This window comes from Ictidomys tridecemlineatus, chromosome 4 (genome assembly GCF_052094955.1).
Source record: "Ictidomys tridecemlineatus isolate mIctTri1 chromosome 4, mIctTri1.hap1, whole genome shotgun sequence".
Taxonomy (NCBI): domain Eukaryota; kingdom Metazoa; phylum Chordata; class Mammalia; order Rodentia; family Sciuridae; genus Ictidomys; species Ictidomys tridecemlineatus.
Window position 1 is genome coordinate 53,524,966 of NC_135480.1, and position 22,696 is coordinate 53,547,661.

Sequence of the window (22,696 nt, forward strand, 5' to 3'; positions counted from 1 at the left end):
TTTTCATTTTGTTTAATTGTAAAATTATTTGTTATTTACATAATCTTGCTGAACATTTCTATTTTTATACTATCAAGCAACTTATTTTTATGAGTTTAGTGTGTCACAAATTATTGTCAGAGTAAGGAAAAATGTGAGTAAATCCTAAAGGATAAAATAATCTGTTTTTAAGAAAGACAGTTTCCTGGCTATCTTAAAAAAAAATTGTAATTTCAATTAAAACCAGATTGTTGAATATTGTTTTTTCTGTTTGAGACCAGATGACAGAAGAGAGCAACTATCATCACATTAGGCATTTATTTGTGTTTTGTGTTGACTGACTGCCCATAGAGAATTAGACATGTAAAATAGGTGTCAAGAACCATACTAGCCCTTTAAGATGCCCCACAGAGAAGGCACACTCCTTTTGTTACCTTGCTGGCTAAGGATCTGAAAAGGTGGCTGCAAGAGGTTGATAGAAGTGGCAATAACTAAGAATATATAAATATTGGAAGATCCAGGGCAGTAAAACTGGAATGTAAGATTAAGGACAAAGAGGGATTCTGTTTCATCTAGGCCTTCTAACAACAATGTTGGAAGAACTTTGGGGTGAGTGCAAAATCTCATGCAGGAGGATGTATCAAAGGTCCCTTCTGCAGCTTCATGGGCACATTTATGGAGTCTTTGCCCCAGGAAATTGCTGGTGTTCTACCTTACCCTTCTCTTCCATTCCATGTGTGTTGGGGGCAGGGAGAATATAGATACATTGGGGATTGAAAACACCTTACCTCTAAGCTATATTCCCAGCCCCCCACTTGTCATTCTTGATGATACTAGTGCCCCATGTCCCTTTTTCAGCTCACTGGCCCCATCTTTGGCTGGGTAGATGAGTGGCCATTCTTAGGTTGCAGGCTTCTGCCTTGGCATTTCCCTATAATATCTATAGTGCTGCCAAAATTATATTTTTGAGAATGAACCTTGCCTCAATGTAGGCCCAGGAGCCTTGACCTTCTTGTGGTCCAGAAAGCAGTATTTATTACTATCTAGAATATTCTCTAAAGAGTATATATACAATATATCTGTGTGAGTATATAAATAATAGTTGATTTTAACTAAGTACTTACTAAAGACCATGCTGTGAGGTAATTGTTTTATATAAATTATCCAATGTATGATTGTTTGTATGCGTAACAAAACTAATTACACATCAGTTATATTTCTCTGGCCTTTCTGTCCTTACCCGATTGCTTCTACTCACAGTTACCCAGGCTTTAATAGACCCTCATGCCCTAAAAAAGAAAAAAATTTTACCTGGGCCGTTGAAAATCCCATGCCACACATAGGGTCATGAAAACTGTAGGTGAATATTTATGGGCAGAGCCCTGATTTGTGAGACCCAGCCCTTTGGGCTTTGGAGTAAAAAACTACATGAAGATATTTTCTCATTATTACTCACCGGTACTCACATTCCCTTAGTCCAAATGAAATAATCTACCATCCAACCCATGCATACCATCTGTCTATAGCCCAAGCCGGGAATGTGTACTATAGTCTCTAACTACTATCTGTCCTCTTGTGCCAGGATTAATTTTTATATTTTATGTGTAGAGCTAAGGAAATTTTTCCTGCACAGCAGCCAGAGTTTTACCATCTCATTGTTTCTGGGATCACAGGTCCCAAGCTAGAGTGTTTTATTTCTTACAAGATGTTGAGGTGTTGACTCCTTGAAAACATTGATTCTAGCTTCCAAAGTGGAAAGAATATGTAAAAAATTTTCCGCAGTACTTGTCAAGAACTTTGGGGCAGCTCTTCTTCCATGAAAGAGAGCATGACTTCTCACCCTTCCCCAAACTCTTATTTTCTAGTCCATAAGATGTGACTTTCTCTATGACCCTCCTTAGGCCAACACATTTTATCTTTACCAGTAAGCCCTTTAGGAATTTCCATACTCAAAACTGAAGACTAGGAAGCCCATGTTTCTACATTGCTTTCCTTCTTATAGTTTATATCTTTTAACCTTCATTTCTGTGGCATTTGTTCTTTTGTAAATCTATGCTTCTGTAATGATTAGAAGAGCCCAAAATACTCCAGTATTTTTTTCTATCAGATCAGGATTTTATCACAGCTCCAGAGTTCTGGGGATAAAGGAGATTTAAGAGAAAAAAGATATGTTCATTTATAGCCTCCTAAGTCCTTTTATGTGGTTCATTTATAGCTCTGAGATGCTGGCTTAAATTAGAGAAATATGTCTAAAACTTTATCTTATATATTTTATGTAAGAATAGGAATATGGGAAAGGTTTTTAATATTGTCTAATAAAACTTTTCAGACAGCTTTCACCTGTGAGTGGTGTAAGTCTGTACACAAATTTTAATGAAACCTCCTGGAAGTCAGTATTATGCTATTATTAGGCTCATATTAAGAATAACATTTAGCTCAGGAATACAGAATAAGGGAAGGATCCAGGAACCAGAAGCCCTCATTTCTGTCCTTAGGATCAGCAAAGTTTCCTTCCAAGAGTCATATGCCCAATTGTAACTATTTACGTGCTAGAAACATGGCATGTCACAAGGAAAACTATGAGGGAGCAACCTCTGATAACGAAGAGCTGTTGTAGACATGTTGAATATGTGTTGAGAATGCTGGTAGATTTCTGGCATGGATTGCTAGAACATAAACTCTGAGGATAAACTTATTCTGTTTTGTTCAGTGTGTTCAGATAGTAGGTACTAAGTATGTACTTGTCAAATAAGAATAGATATCCACTTTTTTTGACATAAGCTTTTGTACATTATTTTCATGATAGAAGAATAAAGCATAGCCATTTCCCATTGGGATTTCTTTTCTTTCCTTGATGAACTCTTTATTCATAACTCTACTGGACAGACATATCTTGTAGGTACCTGTTGTTAGCCTCATCAAATAATAAAAATTTCTTGAATAGATAAATGTCCTAATGTGGAATTTATTTTCCACCCCAATCTAAACCTACTCTGCCTTTAATATTCCCATTTCAGCAGATGGGTCTACCATCTACTTTGTTGCCCAAAGTGGAAATTAAGCATCATGCTTGATCCACCTTTTCCTTTACTTCCCTTATCTTATTAATCACCAGGTCTTGCCATTTCCTCCTAATTGGTAATACATTCAGTGTGCAAAAGACTGTAAATTTTTTGAGGGTAAGGATTATCATTCTTAGTTTCTACAGCTTAGCACAGACCCATAATAAGCTCTAAAAAAGTATAGTTGAAATGGAAGAAAGAATGGATGGCTTTGGTTTTGACATAAGTCAGAACTATCTCATGTGATTTCTTTTTCTCTAGTTTTGTCTCCATTCAGGTCACTTTCTGCTTTCCAAAAAGGTGTATTATATAAATTTTTTAAACCTTCAGAAATGCCTTTTGATCTTGAACAGTGCAGAATCTTTATCACGACCTACATAGTCCTGCATACCTCTATTGCTTTATCTTTCTCTGTCACTTTCTCTATGTTCCAGCCAGCCTGACCACTTGATTCTCTAAAACACCTGTGCACCTTTGATTCGAAGACTTTGCATGTACTTTTTCCTTTGCCATCACCCCATCACCACTGCACACTTATTATGACTCTTGCTTGTCTAATAGATCTCAACATAGACATTATTTTCTCTGAGAGTCCTTCCCTGAATCCATAAAACTTGGCTAGTTATTCCTCCCATGTGGTTCCACACCACCTGGTCTTGCTGGGTATTATATGCATCATGTTACTTTCTGATTTTCTTTTAACTTCTGACTTCTCTAATGCTCAGTAAACTTCTTAAGGGCAGAAAATTTTCATTGTCCAAGTTTATATTCCTTGTAAACTGACAATGTTCACATATCTTTAAAAAAAATGAATAAGGTAGATCTAGAGAAAGTACTTTAAAGCAGGAGGCTTTGGAAGTAAAAATATCTTCTTTGGAACCTCTTTTCATTTGCTTTGTGCAGTCCTGTATGGTTAACAGTGGCAAGTATTATTTTCTCTATAAAGACCTGTATGGAAAAGAGGTACTGTGGGAGCCTGAATTAGCTTCTGTAACAAATTACCACAAACCTAATGGCTTAAAACAACACATATTTATAATCTTAATTGTTCTGTAGGTTAGAAGTCTTTTATACTGAATGAAAGTCAAGGTGTTGGTAGGATTGCATTCCCTTTTCAAGGGCTTGGAACAGAATTTGCTTACTCTTTTTGGCTTCTGGAAGCTGCCCATACCCCTTGGCTCCCAGCCCCATTCCTCCATCTTCAAAGATATCAACAGTAGGTTCAAATCTTTTCACATTATATCATTGTGACCTCTTCTACCTCCTTCTTCCCCTTTTAAGGACTCCTGTGATTACATTGTGCCTTCTCAGATAATCCAGGTTAATCTCCCTATTATAAAATCAGCTGATTAGCAAATTTAATTTCATCTACAACTTTAATTTCTCTTACATGTAAGGTATCATATTCATAGATTACAGAGTTTAGGACCTGGATATCTTTGGAGAGTTGAGATGGGTCTTATTCTGCTTTCCACCAAAGGTTTTATAGAAGAGAATTTGAAAAGAGGAATTTGAATAAGCCTTACAATATGGAAGGATTGCTGTAGGCAGAGTATAGGAAAATAATGTTTCAGAGGGAGAAGGCAGCACAAGAAGAAAAGGTAGAAGAATCAAAGCAAGTTTTTGGAATAGCAAATAGTTCTAAGGAATGGGGGTAGAATATACTAGGGATGGGGTAAATGGGTAAAGAGGTAAGTAGGTATTGAGAGAATGTGAAAAGTAAACTGAAGCCATATACTAAGGTCCTGAATAGTATGCTGAGAAATTTAGAATTAATTCTTTATAGAGGGGTACCTCTGAAGACTTTGGAAGAGAAATGTCATGAAATTCTATATTTAGAAAAATTGATCTTACAATGAAATGTAGAATGGTTACATGTTAGAAGGTTATTTAAACATTTCTAGCAAAAGGTAATAAATAGACCAGAGTAGAAAATGAAGGGGATTTCATGGAAGAACAAAATCACAGGTTTTATCAGGATTTCTTGTTGTAAGCAACCAACTCTGGCTAGCAAAAATTTGTAGGAGAGAGGGCAGATTATATTGGAAGAATATGAAATAGTTTACAATATCAAAAGAACAGCTAAAATGTATTAAAACGGAAGGGGGAAAAAAAGGAACAGCTAAATATCCAGGTTTTAGGAAGGGTGGTAACCAGAGCACCTCTTGGGCAGGAATAAAGAAACAGTCTTCAAAAGTAATGAATAGACCAGTCAGAGACTAGCTACCAAGATATATTAACACCAAAAGTATTCAATTCAGGCTTCACTGTGTTCAAGATCCAGTTTTGGGAGAAAGTACAGTTGGTCCAGCTTGATCCTGGATCTATCAATCAATCAAAATCACTGCAGCCAAGAGAGGATGGAATCTGATGAATAGCCACTTGGCCACCCTCAAAGGAGAGGTAAGGGGATGAATGGTTTTACTTAACCTTTGCACCATGAGTGGAAGAAAAGTTGGTCTGCAAAGGAAACCTACTAACTAGGTAAGAGAAGAAAAGGAGGAGAAAGACAAGAAAATGAATTAAAGATTTTCAGCTTTTACTGGAAGGAGATTCTGGCATTAACCAAGATAAACCATAGGAGAAAGAAGATAAGACTTCGAGATAGGGAGCATGAGTTCAACTTTGAATGTGGTTGAGATACCATCAGAATATCCAGATATTATATATAATAGCAGTAGTAAATTTGGGTTGTGAGGTCAGAACAAAGGACTTAGGTTTGGAAGTCATTTGCTGGGGGTAAGAGATAGAGACTATGGGGAAAGAGGAGATCACCAAATCCTTGAGGCCTCTCATACTCTACTGTAGTAGACTGCAGTCTCTTTCTGTTTGATTTTTATTCTACATTATTCTATGAATGGTGTTTTTAGAGTCTATTTTATTTTCTCTCTATTTAACTCTTGAGTTCAGAACTTAATGACTATTTTGGCTAAAAGTCTGTGATATTATCTCCCACCTGTTACTTTTCATTTTACTAGCATCTCAAAATCTGCCATACTCAATCTTTCCAGGCTGCTGTTCATTCTGTTGCTTGTGATCCTGGGCCAGCTGGGTCCTGGTTTTGAATAGTGAAATTAAGATTAATTTAAGGTGTAATATAGTGACAAGGCCACCAAGTGGAAATGCCCAGGAGATAGTTCCAAGATGGATCTTTGTATATAAAAAGTAAGATTAGGACTTTTGTGTGTGTGTGTGTGTGTGTGTGTGTGTGTGTGTGTGTGTGTGTGTTGCTGGGGATTGAACCCAGGGCTTCACACATTTTAGGCAAGCATTTTATCACCAAGCTACATTCCCAGCCTGAATTAGGTTATCTTCTGCGTAGAGGTAAAGATTTATTCCTTGATATTGGTTCAGCTTCTTGAGGCCAAGGATTATAATGGATAAGTGAGAGTTCTCAGATTGAGCCTCAGAGAAAACCATTTTTAGGTGAAAGAAGGATTACAGGTGAGCCAGGATTAAAGTTAAAGGCAATAGTTAAAAGAAGTGAGAAGAATGCAGATATTTCAATGGCCAAGGAAGGTGAGGAGTTTCATGAGAAGGATGGTTTACAGTATAGAAAAGCCAAAAAGAATGAACTGGGAGAAAGAAACCCTGGGGCTTAGAAGTGGTGACTGATGATTTTTAAAGTTTTTGTGAAAATAATGAGATGGAAGCCAGATTTCAGGGAGGTGGAAGAAAACAGTACGGATTTTGGGAACCAGTCCAACTATTAATAGATACTTATTAAGCACTTAAAATGATCATGGCACTGTGCCTGTTTTGTTGTGAACATATTATCACTGCCCTCCAAGACAATCAATTCAAGTTGAGAAATAAGGAATCCATGAAAACATTCATTGTAGGAAATTCAGAAGACATTCTAATGTGGACCATAGTTAACTGACTAATACATTTAATGTGAGTATGCTTGTTCCAAGTTAAAAGAGGATGGCTTTATTTGGAATTTTTGTCTGTTCCTGTTTCTCTGAGCCTAGCCATTCTTTTTTGTTTAAGGATTTCTAACTTTCCATGAGTTAGGAAGCAGAGATTCAAGATTATTTCATTCAGTAAACATCAGAATGCTCCTGCATATAGTCTAGAGAAGTAGCCTGTGAAGCCTGCAGGCCAGAACTCTGAGGTAGGCTCTTCTGGTCTACCTTTGACTACTTCTACGGAGTGGGTTATTTCAGCAGTAAGAGTTAGGGGCTTTGTGAGGCCCCGGTTCAGTCCTGGTGAGTTAGGACTCCTGTACTAATGAATAGAATTATAAAAGATCCTATAAGATTCTAGCTGAAAGTAGAATGGATAGATTCTTCAGTTCAAGATTTTGAAGCCATTTTGTGTGGAAGGACTGGAGCTCATCATGGTGTTTTTGTTTTCTTCCCACTGAGACTGGTAGAAATGTCACACCTTCATTTTCCTCATTTACTATCTTAATTAATAAGCTGTAAACTAATGAAGGAGTCTCGGTTTTATAGTTTACAATGAGGGTGAATTAATGATTGGTGACGGAGGCAAAGTGTGGGCAGTCAGGAAAAAAGTTGTAGAAAGTACAAAACTCATTGTCACTGGGAAAAGCTTAGAACTCAGTGTTCACTGCTTATGTTCTTCCTCTAGGACCCATTGTTACCCAGAGCATTACTATTTGCTTTTCTTCTTCCAGGACTCATCAGCAATGGGAAAGGGTAAAAGTTCAGGGCCCAGCATTTCAGTATTCGCCTCCTCCTTCAGGACCCATTGTGGCTGGGAAAGGATGAATGTTTGCTTTTGGTGGAGATGCTGGGGAAGCCCAGGAAGGGATGAAAGTTTTCTTTCTTTCCCTGGGGCCCATTGTTATTGGGAAAGGATTTACTGGGAGAGGATTAATGATTGCCTTCCTCCTCCATCTTCCTCTGGGTCAGACAGTTTTGGGGGGTTTGTTGTCATTTCCCTGTTGTCAACCTGGGGGTTGTCATTTTTCATATCCTTTAGATTTTTAGATTTTCCTTTTCTCTTTTAGTCATTAAGGCTAAAATTTGTTAAGCTGATCATAAAACATGAATGTAGGCCCAGAACAAACTAGTGAGAAGAATAGAGGGCACCTTCATGAGGCTCACACAGACATTATTATGTTAATTGCACAGAATATTATGTTAATTTGGAATGTTCAGATTTAAAGGAGAAAATAAAAAATTGAAATCTGAAATCCTGCCACTAGATAAAATTGGTCTCAACTGTCTTTACATGTGATATAGTGCTTTCTTAAAGAACTGATCATACTGTTATTCTTGAGCTTCATATTATTTTTGCAAATATTTGTTTAGAGCCACACAGCCAAGTTGAGACTCAAACCAGGTTTTTTGAACTGTGGAGCCTGAGCATTGTGTTTCAGGAATTGCACAGAAGGGCTGGAGTGTGGCTTAATGGTAGAGCACTTGCTTAGCTTATATAAGGTTCTGAGTTTGATCCTGAGCAACACACACAGAGAATACTATTAGAAATCACATTAGTCTTGGTTATAATGCTGCCATTTACTAGGATTAGGGAATCCAGGCAGTGAGTTATACTGAAAGATCACTGGACTAAAGGCTAAGACATTTGGGGTTTTATCCCCAGTATTGACATTAACTCATTGTGGGACTTGGGTAATCCCTTTTCTTCCCTGATCTATTCTTGGCCTTAGATTTCCCATTTTTAAGATAAAAATGTTGAGCTAACATTAGTCATGCAGTTCTAGGATCCAGACAGATCATAGTGATGTTTCTGCCCATTACCTCAGAGTATTTACTGCTAAATGGCTGGATTGTCTGATACTTTCTAAGCAGAGTACAGTCTGTGACTTCTGACCAAGAGAAACGATTGCTGCATCAGCTCCGAGAAATTACCAGGGTCATGAAAGAAGGAAAGTTTATTGACAGACCCACTCCAGAGAAAGAAGCTGAGGAAGCCCCTTACATGGAGGACTGGGAAGGTAAGGAGTCTCTTTTCATTTCTTCATTAGTTGTCAACCCAGAAAAGAGAGCTTACAATTTTTTAAAAAATTCAATTCTATTATTGAGGTATAATTTAATAATTTAATTTAAAATATACAGTTGGATGAGTTTTGACAAGTGTATATAGTTGTATAATCATACCACAAAGTTTTGGTATAGTGCTGTGACCTGTACAGCATAAACAAAGGATCTCTAGTAGGGGTGACAGGAGATTAAGAAAAACATGGAGACAAAGAAAAAGAGAGATATTTTTAAGCAAAGCTGGGGCCAGGTGGGATGGTGCCCTCTGATGGAAGAATAGTAACCCAGAACTAGCTCTGCAAGTTTATCTTATAGGGTCTAATAATCAGGGAATTTAACTATAGTGGTATTGTAAATTGTTCAAGGCTTGTGAGTTATCAGGAGGCTTCTTTGTGTACTAAAAAGTTAGAGAGCTAGAAACATTTTTGTGGCACCCAGAAAACCCATTGTACTGGAATGTCTGATAACTATCACTAGCATTAAAGCCAGGTATCAAGGCTGTTTGCATCCTTGCCTTTTGGCAAGGAATGTTTCCCAGGCTTGGCTTTTGCCTATACCACAGGATTATCCAATAACCAGGCTCATCTGCTCTCCCCAGTATAGGACATTTCTATCACCCTAGAAAGTTCCCTTCTACCTCTGGCAAAAACTGAACTACTTTCTGTTCCTGTTGTTTTGCTTGTATAATATAAATAGATCTTACTGTTTATGCTTTTTGGCTTATGGCTTCTCTGATTTAACCAATGATTTTTAGATTAATATGTGTTGTTGAATGTATCTGTAATTCTTTATTTTTATTGCTTAATAGTATTCTGTTATGTGAACATACCATAATTTGTTCATCCCTTCTCCAATTGAGGAACACTTGGGTTGTTTTTAGCTTTCAACTATTATAAGTAAGTTGCTACAAAATTTTTATATGCAAGGCTTTGTTTGGCCATAAATTGGTATTTCTTTGAAATATATACTTAGGAGTGACATTTCTAAGGTTTGTGGTAAGTGTATGTTTAACTTCATTAGAGCTGTCAACTTGCTTTCCAAAGTGGCTCTAACATTTTCCCTTTTCATCAGCAATGTGTGAAAATTCATTTACTCCACATCTTTGCTAACTTGTGGTATTATCAGTCTTTTTAATTTTAGCCACTCTAGTGAGTATATAGTGGTATCTCAATTGTGAATTTAATTTGCATCTCTCCATTGACTAATGATGATGAATATTTTTTTCATGTGCTTATTTGCCATTTGTATGTCTTTGATGAGGTGTTCATTCCAATTGTTGGCCATTTTTTAAATTATGTTCTTATTGACATTATGTTCTTACTGAGTTGCAAAAATTCTGTGTATGTCCCTGAATACAATCCTTTATCAGTTAAATATTTTGCAAATATTTGCAAAATATTTGCAAAATCCATGGCTTGCTTTTTTATTTTCTTAACATTTTTAAAAGAGGAGAAGTCTTTCTTAACACCCCCAAAAAATAATCCAACCAGTAAATTAGACAAAGGAATTGAATAGGCACTTCACAGAAGAAGAAATACAAATGGTCAACAAATGTATGAAAAAATTCAATTCTATTATTGAGATATAATATAATAATTTAATTTTAAATATACAGTTTGGATGAGTTTTGACAAGTGTATATAGTTGTGTAATCATACCACAATCTTGGTATAATGCTGCGACCTGTATAGCATAGCAATTAGAGAAATGCAAATTAAAACTACACTGATATTCCATCTCAGTCAGAATGGCAATTTTCAAGAATACAAGTAATAATAAATGTTGGTGAGGATGTGGGGGGAAAGGCATACTCTTACATTGCTGGTAGGACTGCAAATTGGTGCAGCCCCTCTGGAAAGCAGTGTGGAGATTCCTCAGAAAACTTGGAATGGAACCACCATTTGACCCAATTTTCTAATCCTCTGAATATACTCAAAAGTCTTAAAATCAGCATACTACATGATGCAGCCACATCAATATTTATAGCAGCTTAGTTCACAATAGCTAAGCATTGGAACCACCCTAGTGCCCTTCAACAGATGATTGGATAAAGAAAACGTATTATATATACACACGGAATATTACTCAGCCATAAAGAAGAATGAAATTATTGCATTTGCAGGTAAATAAAACTAGAGACTATCATGCTAAGTAAAATAAGGCAGCCCCAAAAAACCAAAGGCCAAGAGGCTAGAGTAGTGGTTCAGTGATAGAGTGCTTGCCTGGCATGTGTGAGGCTCTGGGTTCAATCCTCAGTACCACATATACATAAATAAATAAAGATTCATTGACAACTAAAAAATATATACACACACACATACATACACACACTAAAGGCCAAATGTTCTCACTGATATGTGGATGCTAACACAATATCAGGTAGGAGGAAAGAATAAAAGTTCAGTGGATTAGATAAAGAGGAATGAAGGGAAGGGAGAAGGGATAGGAATAGGAAAGACAGTAGACTGACATAATTTTCCTATGTTCATATATGAATATATGGCCACTGAAACTTCACATTATGTACAACCATTAGAATGTGGTACCCACATCCTCCATATATTTATAGTATCTCAAAATACACTCTTCTGTCATATATGTCTTAAAAGAACAAATTTTAAAAAATAGTTTCTGGGGACAGTAAACAGAATTTTCAAAGATCAATTATATTTGGAATAATGACATTTAAAGACATTAATTTATAGAAATTTAAAATACTTAAATAAGATATCAAAGGCTGGGGCTGTAGCTCAGTGGTGGAGTGCTTGCCTCACAAGGGTGAGGCACTGGGTTTGATCCTTAGCACCACATAAAAATAAATAAAGGTATCGTGTATCTACAAATATATATGAAATAAGGTATTAGAAGTGTTTAGCATTTGTCATAAAAGCAAAACGAAACAAAAACTTTCAGGTTTTTGGCAAAAAGAAAGAAATGACTGGTTTTAATACTTGAAATAGAAAATAGGTATACAGGTTGATACCTGGTTTTGCTGATATGAAGAAGCTGGACAGTTGGGTCCAAGGAAATACTTTTCATTAATGTATTTGTTTTTAATGTATATAGATTTTTTTCTCTCTTTGTTTTTCCCTGTAAGTTATTCTTCAGAACTGCTCAATTCAGTCCAGCACATAAGGTCCATGCTAAAATGAAAACAAAGAAAAATCTAAAAAAAGAGAAGTTTTTAATTCTGATGAAGTCTAGTTATTTTTTTTAATAATTTATATTTTTGGTGTATTCTGTTTAAGAAATCTTTGCCCAATCCAAGATTTTTCTAGCTTCTATTTTTTTCTTCTAGAAATTGTATGGTTTTAGCTTTTATACTTAGGCTTGTGATCTCTTTTGAGTTAATTTTTATATATGGTATGAAGTATCAGGACCTAGTTTTATATTTTACTTATCAGTAGCAGTTACTCCAGTTTCTTTTGATACATTTAGTTACTTTGGCACATTGATTGAAAATCAGTTGACCATGTGTATATATGTCTATTTTGGACTTTATTCTGTTCCACTGATCTCTGTCGTATCACAATGCCTCTATTACTGTGTCTTTATACTAACTCTTGAAATCAGGTAGTTACAGGTTCTTTAATTATCTTCCAAAATTATTTTGGCTATTCTAAGATTTTTCACATTTTCATATGAATTTATAGTCAAAGGTAGTTGTTTGATGACAAAGTTTGATGGTATTTTGATTGATATTGCATTAAATCTTTTGATCAATTTGTAAGAATTGATATTGTAACTATATCGAATCTTCATTCCATGAACTTGTTATATCTCTCTACTTATTTAAATATTTAAAAATTTCCCTTAGCAATGTTTGAAGTTTTCAGTATATAGGTCTTTTTTTCCAATGTATAGGTCTTGCACATGCTTTATAATTTGTCTTTAAGTAGTAATATCATAAATGATATTTTTAAAATTTTAATTGCTACTAGAGCAGTAGAAATACGATTGATTTTTGTATTCTGACCTTTTATCCTGTGACCTTGCTAAATGCACTTAGTTCTGATAGCTTTAAAAAATATACACAGCCACTTAAGACTAGTTCCTTAGGATTTTCTGTGTAGATGATCAAATTGGCTATGAATTTCACTTCCTTTCTAGCCTATATCCCTTTTGTTTATTTATTTTCTTGCCTTTCTGCATAGCTAAGTCTCCACAATAATGCTGAACAGAAATGGTAAAAGCAAATTTCCTTGCTTTCTGGTATCAGGAGAAAAGCACTCATATGCTCCTTAGGTACTCCTTTTCAGGTCGAGGAAGCTACTTTCTGATCTTATTTTTCTGAAAGCTATTAAACATAAACTGGTATTGAATTTTTAAAAAATCAACTGAGATGATTATAGTTTTGTCAGTTAATGTGGTGAATTACATTTTTAAAAAAATGGCTGTGGTTCTGGGGATTGAAGTTCCCAGCCCCTGCATTGATTTTTAAATGTTAAAAGTTTTGTATTCCTGTGATAAGCCCTATTTTGATGTGATGATATAAATGGCTATTTAATAGGCAAAGATTTTTTTTAATGTCTGGTTTATGAGGGCTATTTATCAGTGATTTTCTTTTCCTGTAATGTCAGTGGTCTTTATTTCAAGATAATGGTGGCCTTTCAAAATGTATTGGGATATATTCTGTTTTCTGGAAGAGTTTGTGTAGAGGTAACATTATTTCTTTCATAAACATTAGGTGGAATTCTCCAATGATGCTATCTGGGCCAGGAGTTTTCTTTATCGAAAACTCACTATGATTTGAATATCTATAATAGAAATAGTGCTATTAAGGTTATCTAGGTTTCCTTGAATGGACTTTGATAGTTTGTATCTTTCGAGGAATTTACATATTTCATCCAGGTTATCAAATCTGTTAGGGTAAAGTTTTTTTGTAATAGTCCCTTGTAATCCATTTAATGTATGTAATATCTGTAGGGATGTGCCCTGTTCTGTTTCTTATATTTCTCTTATTTCTTTTCCTAATCAGACTGGCCCAGAGGTTTATCAACTTTGTTGATCTTTTTAAAGAACTGTATTTTGATTTTATTTCTGTTTCCTATTCCATTGACTTCTCTTTCCTTTCTTCTGCCTCTTGGAGTTTAATTTGCTATTCTTTTTCTGGTTTCTTAAGGTGGAAGGTTAGATCCATGATCAGTTTTTTTTTTTTTTAACCATTATTTCATTAGTAGTCTGTTTCTGTCATCTTCTTCTAGCTTTCTAATGGTACACATGTTTGCTATTTCCCCACATGTCACATATGGTTTGTTCATTTGTTTCTGTCATTTTTACTCACCATGCTTAATTTGAATAGTGTCTCTTGTTGCATCTTCCAGCTTATTGCTCTTTCCTTCTATAGTACTCTAACATGCTGTTAATCCTATTCAATGTATTTTTGATCCTAACATTGTATTGTTATCTCTAGAAGTTCCATTTGGGAACTTCCACTTCATATCTTTCATTTCACTCCTTATCTATTCATATTTTCTTCTTAAACATCTGAGTCATATTTTAATAGCTGTTGTATTTTCCCAATGCTTAGTAATGTTGGGTGTTTTTTAATATCTGTTGGACATTTGCATGTCTTGTGAGAATTATCTGTTCAATTTTTTTGCCCATTTTTATAGTTGGGTGATTTGTTTTCAGGCTTTTGAGTTGTTTGAGTTCCTTATGAATTTCGGAAATTAATTCCTTATCAGATATGTGGTTTGCATATATTTTCTTCTGTTTTTAGGCTATCTTTTCACTCTGTTGTTTACTTCATTCTTCAGAAACTTTTTTTTAATATTTTTTTTTAGTTGTTGATGGACACCATATCTTTATATCATTTATTTATCTTTATGTGGTGCTGAGGATCAAACCCAGGGCCTCACACTTCCTAGGCAAGCACTCTCCTACTGAGCTACAATCCCAGCCCCTGCAGAAGCTTTTTAATTTCATATAATTGCCTAGGCTTTTGGGGTCATATCCAAAAATATTGCCCAGACCAGTATCATGTAACTTTTTCCCTGTTTAGTCCTAGTAGTTTTATATTTTCAGGTCTTACATTTAAGACTTTGATCCATTTTGAGTTAATTTTTGCATATGATGTGAGATGAAGGTCTGATTTCACTTTTCTGCATGTGGATATATCCAGATTGTTGTTAAGAAATTATTTAATTAACTGATTCAATCTCCTTATTCATTATTTGTCTGTTTAGATTTTCTATTTCTTTCTAATTCAGTCCTGGTAGTTTGTATATATCTAGCAATTTATATATATATGTATAAATATAGCAATATTTATATATATCTAGCAATTTACTATATCTCTTTGTCGAATTGACTATTATTATATAATGACCTTCTTTGTCTTGTTATTACTTAACATCTGTTTTATCTAAATATTAGCATCTGCTGTTTGTCTTTTTTACATCCTTTTCTTTGAACCTGTGTGTGTTTTTTAAAGGTGAAGTGTTTTGTAGGCAGCATGTAATTGGGTCTTTTGTTTCTTAAATATATTCAACACATTGTATGTTGGTCTGCTTACTTGAATAGCAGATTTATTCTAGTCTTTGTGTACTGACTTTTTCTGGACAGGCCATTTGTCATGGTCCATGGTGGGCTTGTTGATGGAGTCTTCAGGCTGACTGATCTGGTGCCGAGTCTTTGTAGTTGGGCCTAGAGCCTGGATCCACTGGCATCACCCTATTGACTGAGTTCTAGGGGATGGGCCTGGAACCTGGGTTTACAAGGGTAGGCCTAGAATCTTTATCTGTGGTGGTCTGGCCTGAAGCTTAAGTCCAAGTGGCTGACCTGGGGCTGGAGTTGTTCTTAAGACTGAGACTGCAGAAGGCAGCCAGGTTCTATGGTGGGCCTGGTGCTTGGTCCCTCAGGAATAAGCCTAGAGCCTGAGTCTGCAGCTTGGATTGGTGCTGCGCAGTTTTGGAGCCTGAATATATGCAGGGGATAGGCCTGAAAACTGGGGCCATGAGGGCTGACCTGGATCCTAGTGTTGCAAGGCTGACCTAGAACCTGAGTCCACAGAGGTGATCCTGGGGTCTGGTGTTAAAGGGACTGGTCCAGCACTAGGGTCTGTTGGGATGGGCCTGGATCCTGGGTGTGTTGGACTATGGAGATATAGTGGCTAGCTTATGGGTGGGTCTTATGGGGCCTGGCCTAGAACTGGGTAGTTGGACTGCACTTAGAGCCCAAGTCTTCTTAAACCATAGTCAAAATTCAAAAGTAAGCTTTGTTCTAGGTATAGGCTGAAGGAAAGGACATACAGCAAATAGACTTCTCCGAAGCATTTAGTAGCTGAGACCTAACTAGCAAGCAGGCTTCCCTAGCCCTGCTGTTGACCAAGTAGGTGGTGAAGGCCTTGTGTAGCTGTTTTAGTCCATTTTCTATTGCTATAACCTAATACTACAGGCTGGATAATTGATAAAGAGATTTGTTTAGCTCATGGTTTGGAAGTACAAGATGATGGTGTCAGCATCTGCTTGTCATCTGGTGAAGTCTTTTTTTACTGGATCTGACATGTTGTCAAAGGTAAAGACTGAGTAAGTTTGCCTACTCTTCTTATAAAGCCATTAATGCCAGTCTGGAGACCCTACCTCATGACCTCATTTAATTCTAATTATTTCCCAAATGGCTTGTCTCTAAATACAATTAACATATGACTGGGGAGAATAAAAATTGTGGAATTTGCAGGTAAGTGGATGGAGTTGGAATATCATGCTAAGTGAAGTAAGCCAATCCCCCCAAAACCCAAAGGCCAAATGTTTTCTCTGATATGTGGATGCTGATCCATAGTGGGGGCAGGGGTGGGGAGCATGGGAACAATGGAGGAACTTTAGATAGGGCCGGGGCAGGGGATGGAGGAGATGGGACAAGGGGGTAGGAAAGACAGTGGAATGAAATGGACATCGTTACCCTAAGTACCTGTATGAAGACACAAATGGTGTGACTCTACTTTGTGTATAACCAGAGATATGAAAAATTGCGCTCTATACGTGTACTATAAATTGAAATGCATTCTGCTGTTATATAAAACAAATTAGAATAAATAAATAAAATTTTAAAAACATATGACTTTGGGGATTAAATTTCAACATGAGTTTTGGAGGGGGCAAACACCTAGACCACAGGAATTGTTAAACTAGCATTTTGTTCACACTAATTTCATCCTGGGAATAAAGACTGCTTTGGCAAGATTCTACTACTGTCAGTGCTAGCAAGAATGTGATAAGATGGACAGTTTTTTACATCACTGGTAGGACTGAATTTTTATACCACTCTTCTGGAAAGTAATTTGGCAGAGTATTAAAAGGGCTTTTAAAATGTCTGTTCTCTTTGGTCTAGTTTTCATATTTATAGAAGTCTGTCTTAAAGAATCAGGAAAGTGAACATGAATTTATATTCAGAGCTCTTAACTGCTATGTTACTTATAATAGGGGAAAGTTGAAAAGAATCTGAATGTCTAACATAAGAAGAATGGTAAATCATGTCAGTTGTATAGCTACATGATGAAATATTTTGCAGCAAACTTTCAAATGCCTATCTTTCAAATGACGCTGGAAAATGTTCATGAAACAAGGTTGAATGAAAACTCAACATTTCATATGCAGTATGATCCTTTATTTAAATAAAGAAAAAAAAATGTATAAACATTTATATATGGTAAAAAGACCAGAGGTAAATACAACAAATTATCATCAGTGGTGGGATTATGGGTGATTTGTTTTCTTTTTTAAACATGTCTGTATTGTTTCAGATTTTCTGCAGTGAGTCTATATGCCTTCTATAATCAGAAAAAAAAAACAGTAAATGTTATAAAAATGTCTCTGCATATGCTACACTGAACCAAAAAAGACTGTTATTTTTCACAATTGGTGGGCAAAAAGTGGTTTATGTTAGAGTTGAATTTGCCAGTTATCATAATGTGCAAATGGATTTTGAATTCTCCAGCTTTTCACATTGTGTAGTGAGTATGGCCCATGTTGCCAGCTCAGGCATATGAGCTCCAGCACGGCCCATCTGCTGCTCAAGCTTGGCTTGGCTGACACAGATTTATTTCATTTCATTCCTTAATTTGGCAATGTTTTCTCTTTTCTCATTATCATAGCTAGGATTCAGAATCAGTGTTACTCATTTTGCTTACCAGTTTGTTTTCTTCCATTTTGTGAAGATGAAGAAGCCAACAATGGACTTCTGTCTTCTGAAAATGCAGTGCTTGTCCTTTGGGATCTTGGGCATGTATTGCTAAAGTGCCCTCTGTTTCTGATGCTTGCAAGCCATTTCAATTGTTTTGATAAGTAGAAAATTTCATGGTGTATTTTTCAAAGAGCTTAGTGTTCTTCTCCTCCCACCCCCACCTCAGAAGATTTGGAAATGATTCCAAATAGAAATTATAAACATTAGCCTTAAGCTAAGCTCTCTCCATCTGGTATTTGATGCATTTTTAAACTGCAGGCTCATGTTATTTGTTCAGTCTTCATCAATACTGCAAAAGCACATGGAGTGAGACTGAACTCTGTCCCAAGCACCCTACACTAAGAAAGGATTTTTCCTCTGAATTGGTTTGTATTTCAGAGAGCCCTGGGATAGTCAGCTAGATCGCTAGGAATTTGTTCAGTTGAAACTTTAGAACTATTAGAATCATCTTAGAGATTTCTTGAATGTGTTTGTTAGGATATGATGGCCATTGCTTGAGAATCCCCTCTGAGCCTAATCCTTTTTTTGAAGAGACAGTCTTTGTAAGATTTTGTGCTGCTTTTCTCTCTAGGTTACCCAGAAGAAACTTATCCAATTTATGACCTTTCAGACTGTATCAAACGTAGACAAGAAACAATCCTGGTGGATTACCCTGATCCAAAAGAGCCCTCTGCTGAAGAAATAGCTGAAAGAATGGAAGTGATGGAAGAGGAAGAATCAGACCACTTGGGTTGGGAAGGTCTGCCCACTGACCCAAGAACCCAGGAGGATAATTCTGTTATCTTGTGTGACCCAAAGCCAGAAACATGCTCCTGCTGTTTTCATGAAGAAGATCCTGCTGTCTTGGCAGAGAATGCTGGATTCAGTGCAGATAGCTACAGTGAGCAAGAGGAAGCCTCCAAAGAGGACTCTCCTGAAGACTTTAGAGATGAAGGGTTGGGCATTGATGCTGATAAAACATTTATAAGTGGCGTGTTGAGGAAGCGTAATCCCCAGGGTTTAGAGTGAAAGCAGCCAGTTTGGTGAAGTATCCATTACTTTAGTCCCAAGGTGACCTTTCTCTTCTCTCTGATTTCATCCTTGGCGTCATGCCCTGTACTTTCTTTTCTGTGTTCAGATGTCATAGCTATCAGGCCACTACCATGGATATCATGTATCCTTCCTGGTGCTTACACACCTGTCACCTTGTAAAACATAGTCATTAGTATAAACACAGGATAGCTTTACTCACTCTTCCTCTTCCTGTTTTTCCCCCATCAGGGAAGTTGATCCATGGAATAATTGTTTGGTCTACCATATAGTTACATATGAGACTATCAAAAGATCTGACTCTTCCTGCTAGGAGCAACAGGTTTACCTGTGAATGAAGTCAGTTACAGATGATGAGGACTTAAGGTGGTAAAAGTGAAGATTTCGGACTTCAGGATGCCTTATTCTTTGGGTCTTGAGCAGGATAGTGGTCCTCTGGGGAGAAGTGATCATTTTCTTTGTGTGGCCCATGGTCCTAGAGCAGAGCAAGACTCTGCTGGCTGAGCTGAAACTTCTTCATTCAGTGAGGGTCTTTCTCAAAACACTGATGCCCAGACATTCTCTTTTCTCAAACAAACATCCTCTTTTCTCCGGAATAATGGAAGACTTACCACTGACCTGTGAATGAGCCTGCAGGCCTATTTGGGTATTGTTTTGCTCTGACATGGCCTGGTTTTCTAGCTTCCTTTCTATTCTGCTATTCTATCCCCTTTTCTGCTTAAAAGACCAGGGAAACCAAGAGGCATCTTTGTACCTCTGGTCTTCAGCAGCCAGAGGAAGCTTTAGAGACTTTAGTCCCTGCCCTACAGGGGCTGTTTGGGCTCTGGGAAGGCCTGCCCAAGTGTAGTGATCCTGCTGAGAAGAGCTCAGAATGTCAGGGATCCAGTAATAAGAGAACCTGTGCACTCTTGGATAGTCCTTGCCTCAAAGCTGTTTCTTAACATTGTGCCCATTGGGAAATGTGTTCTCAAAACGGCATGAATCAAGACAGAAATGAGGACTGAGCTTGTACACAAAGTGCCAACATAGCAGGGAAGTTGCACAGTTATCCATCACAGAGAACCAATATAGCCATGCCTTGGGGAAGAAACCATGTGTTCTCTATTTGAATGTTTGGGTCTTTTGAGAGAGCTGGGGAATGTAGGAAGTAAATTAGGACTGGGAAGATTTTGACCAGGCTGGAAACGTGTTTTAAGCTACCATTCAGCTCTTGAGACAAGATGGCACCTATGAATTCTGACAAAAAGGATGAGTGAATTCAGTTTATATGTAAGACCTGAGAGTTTAAGAGGACATGTTCCTGAGGACATTTTATCACATTATAAAAATGAGAAAGATGGAAAGAAGGAAATTGTATGAAGGTAGATATAGATTTTAGAGTTCCTTTGTGCCTGGCACAAATATGATGCCCAGAATATAGTTAAAATCACACGTGTAAGCTTAGACTACTGTCAGAAAGTATGTCAGTTACTACAAGGCATTACTTGTTAATTGAACTGTACATAAAAGTCAATGAAGATTGAGTCCTTAGAAAGAAGACCACAATGCATTTATCTCTGTGTAGAAAATTTGTTTTACATTATAAAGAATGCTATTTGAAATGTACAGAAGACAACCTAGAATGCTATGTAATACTAAAGGTAAAAATAATGTAGGGTCTTCTTCACCATTTGGTAAATTGTTTTCTGTGTGATTTTCCTTCATTCACCATGAGGGGCTGATTTATAAGTAAAGCCCTGGGTCTCTGGTTTAAATTTCTTTTTTGCCTTAGGATGTGATTCCCTTACTAGAAATAAGTACTTTTGTTTTCCTTTCAATTATTCATCCAGTCATTCATTTAGAATGAATTCATTTAAAACTTAACAGCCAACTGCTCAGTGCTAGGTACTAGGAACAGAAGATTCAGTTCCTACTTTTAAAACAGACAAAAAACCCCACTTCAATTTAACATAGGAGCCTGACAGATAAAATGAACTATGAACTGTGAGACGACTCAAGATTGTGAATTCTGCAGGCAGAGGAAAATGGGTCATGATCTTTCCCTATATACTCTAGCTATAGAACCTTGGGTCAGCTCCTTGGGCAGTCTGAGCCTTGGCATTTTCATCTATAAAGTATAATAAAAGTCCAGGTCTCACAAGGTTTTATGTATTAAATGAAATCATCAGTGCATTTAAAATGGCATTGCTTCTAATTCATGCATGATAACCACTCATTGAGTAATAGCTGTTTTATTATACAGTGTTTTATGCTGTGATTTGGTATGGACCCAAAACTACAGGAACATTAAGGAAAGAGAAATATTGCCAAAACCGCTTCCAAGAAACTTTTCAGAGGTGGACCTTGGGGTATGCCAAGAATTTCTCCAGTGGGCAAGGAAATAGTATTAGCAAAAGCAATGAAGTAGAAAGTATTTGGATATTCAGGTATCTTGATGAGGCTGGTGTGTAAAGTGTTGCATAATCAGTCTTGTGATACCCTATGGGAAAAATAGCTTATGGAAATAGTTCCTGCCAAAAGCATTAAACCCTCATCATGGCTCCTGCTACCTAGATCTTAGATAAACCAACTATCAGGAATATATTTGTTTCTGTATCAAAAATTTTAGCGTAACTTTTAGTTATTTAGGATTTAGACAATGTTTTTTGGATTTTCTGAATTATTTTATCCTTTAGGAATGACAATTCTGTGTGTGTGTGTGTGTGTGTGTGTGTGTAAAAAACTTAGGGTTACCAAAATTATGAGACTGATGTGTCTTCATTTCTCAGAATGAAAGGACTAAAATTTGATCACTCCCCTGGCACTAGGTTTGTAGTGACCTTTAGGTATTGTGGCAGAGTACACAAAGCATCAATTAGGGGGTAGATAATTGGCCTAATCAACAATACGTTATCTGGGATCATGCTTGGTAAAGCAGTAGGTAATCCAGCCAGGAGATCCCTTATCCTAGTCACACCAGCAACACAAGGAAAGCATCTTATTTGCTCCAGAAGTTGGGTCCAGAGAAGTATGCTGAAGAAGTATATTTGGCCTCTAGAAATAATGGCTTTAAGAACCACATTCTTGCTGGGTGTCGTGGCACACACCTGTAATCCCAGAAGTTTGGGAGGCTGAGACAGGAGGATTGTGAGTTCAAAGCAACTCAGTGAGACCTGAGACCTTGTCTCTAAATAAAATACAAAAAATAAGGCTGGGGATGTGTTTCAGAGGTTGAGTGCCTCAGAGTTCAATATCTGGTATCACCCCCACCCTCCAAAAAAACCCCTCATTCTCTGCACTGTGGGCTTGAATGATCAAATAAACTTATGGTTCAAACTGGGATTATTTGTGATAAAGAAGCTTTAATAATAATTATGTCAAAGGGACTAAAATTTGACCAGTGCTACCCTGGACATAGGTCTGATCAGTGAAGATGCTTCTTCAATTTGATGCCTAAACAAAAACTTCTTTCCTTTTTAAGAATTTCCTATA

The 22,696-nt window shown here is 36.7% G+C and overlaps 1 protein-coding gene across 4 annotated transcripts in view; it reads left to right on the forward strand.

The window, feature by feature from the left end:
- The window catches only part of Ric3 (RIC3 acetylcholine receptor chaperone), a 38,655-nt gene extending 16,109 nt beyond the window's left edge, over positions 1 to 22,546 (forward strand). For 3 of the 4 annotated variants that reach the window (XM_005326835.5, XM_040284809.2, XM_078046534.1), the window contains 2 exons: positions 8,822 to 8,970; positions 18,768 to 22,546. In XM_005326835.5, the coding sequence (XP_005326892.2) occupies positions 8,822 to 8,970; positions 18,768 to 19,204 (586 nt within the window). In that variant the 3' untranslated portion in view covers positions 19,205 to 22,546. The remainder of the gene's footprint in view (positions 1 to 8,821; positions 8,971 to 18,767) is intronic. The other variant, XM_005326834.4, reaches the window with a different exon arrangement.
- The last annotated feature ends 150 nt before the right edge of the window (positions 22,547 to 22,696 follow it).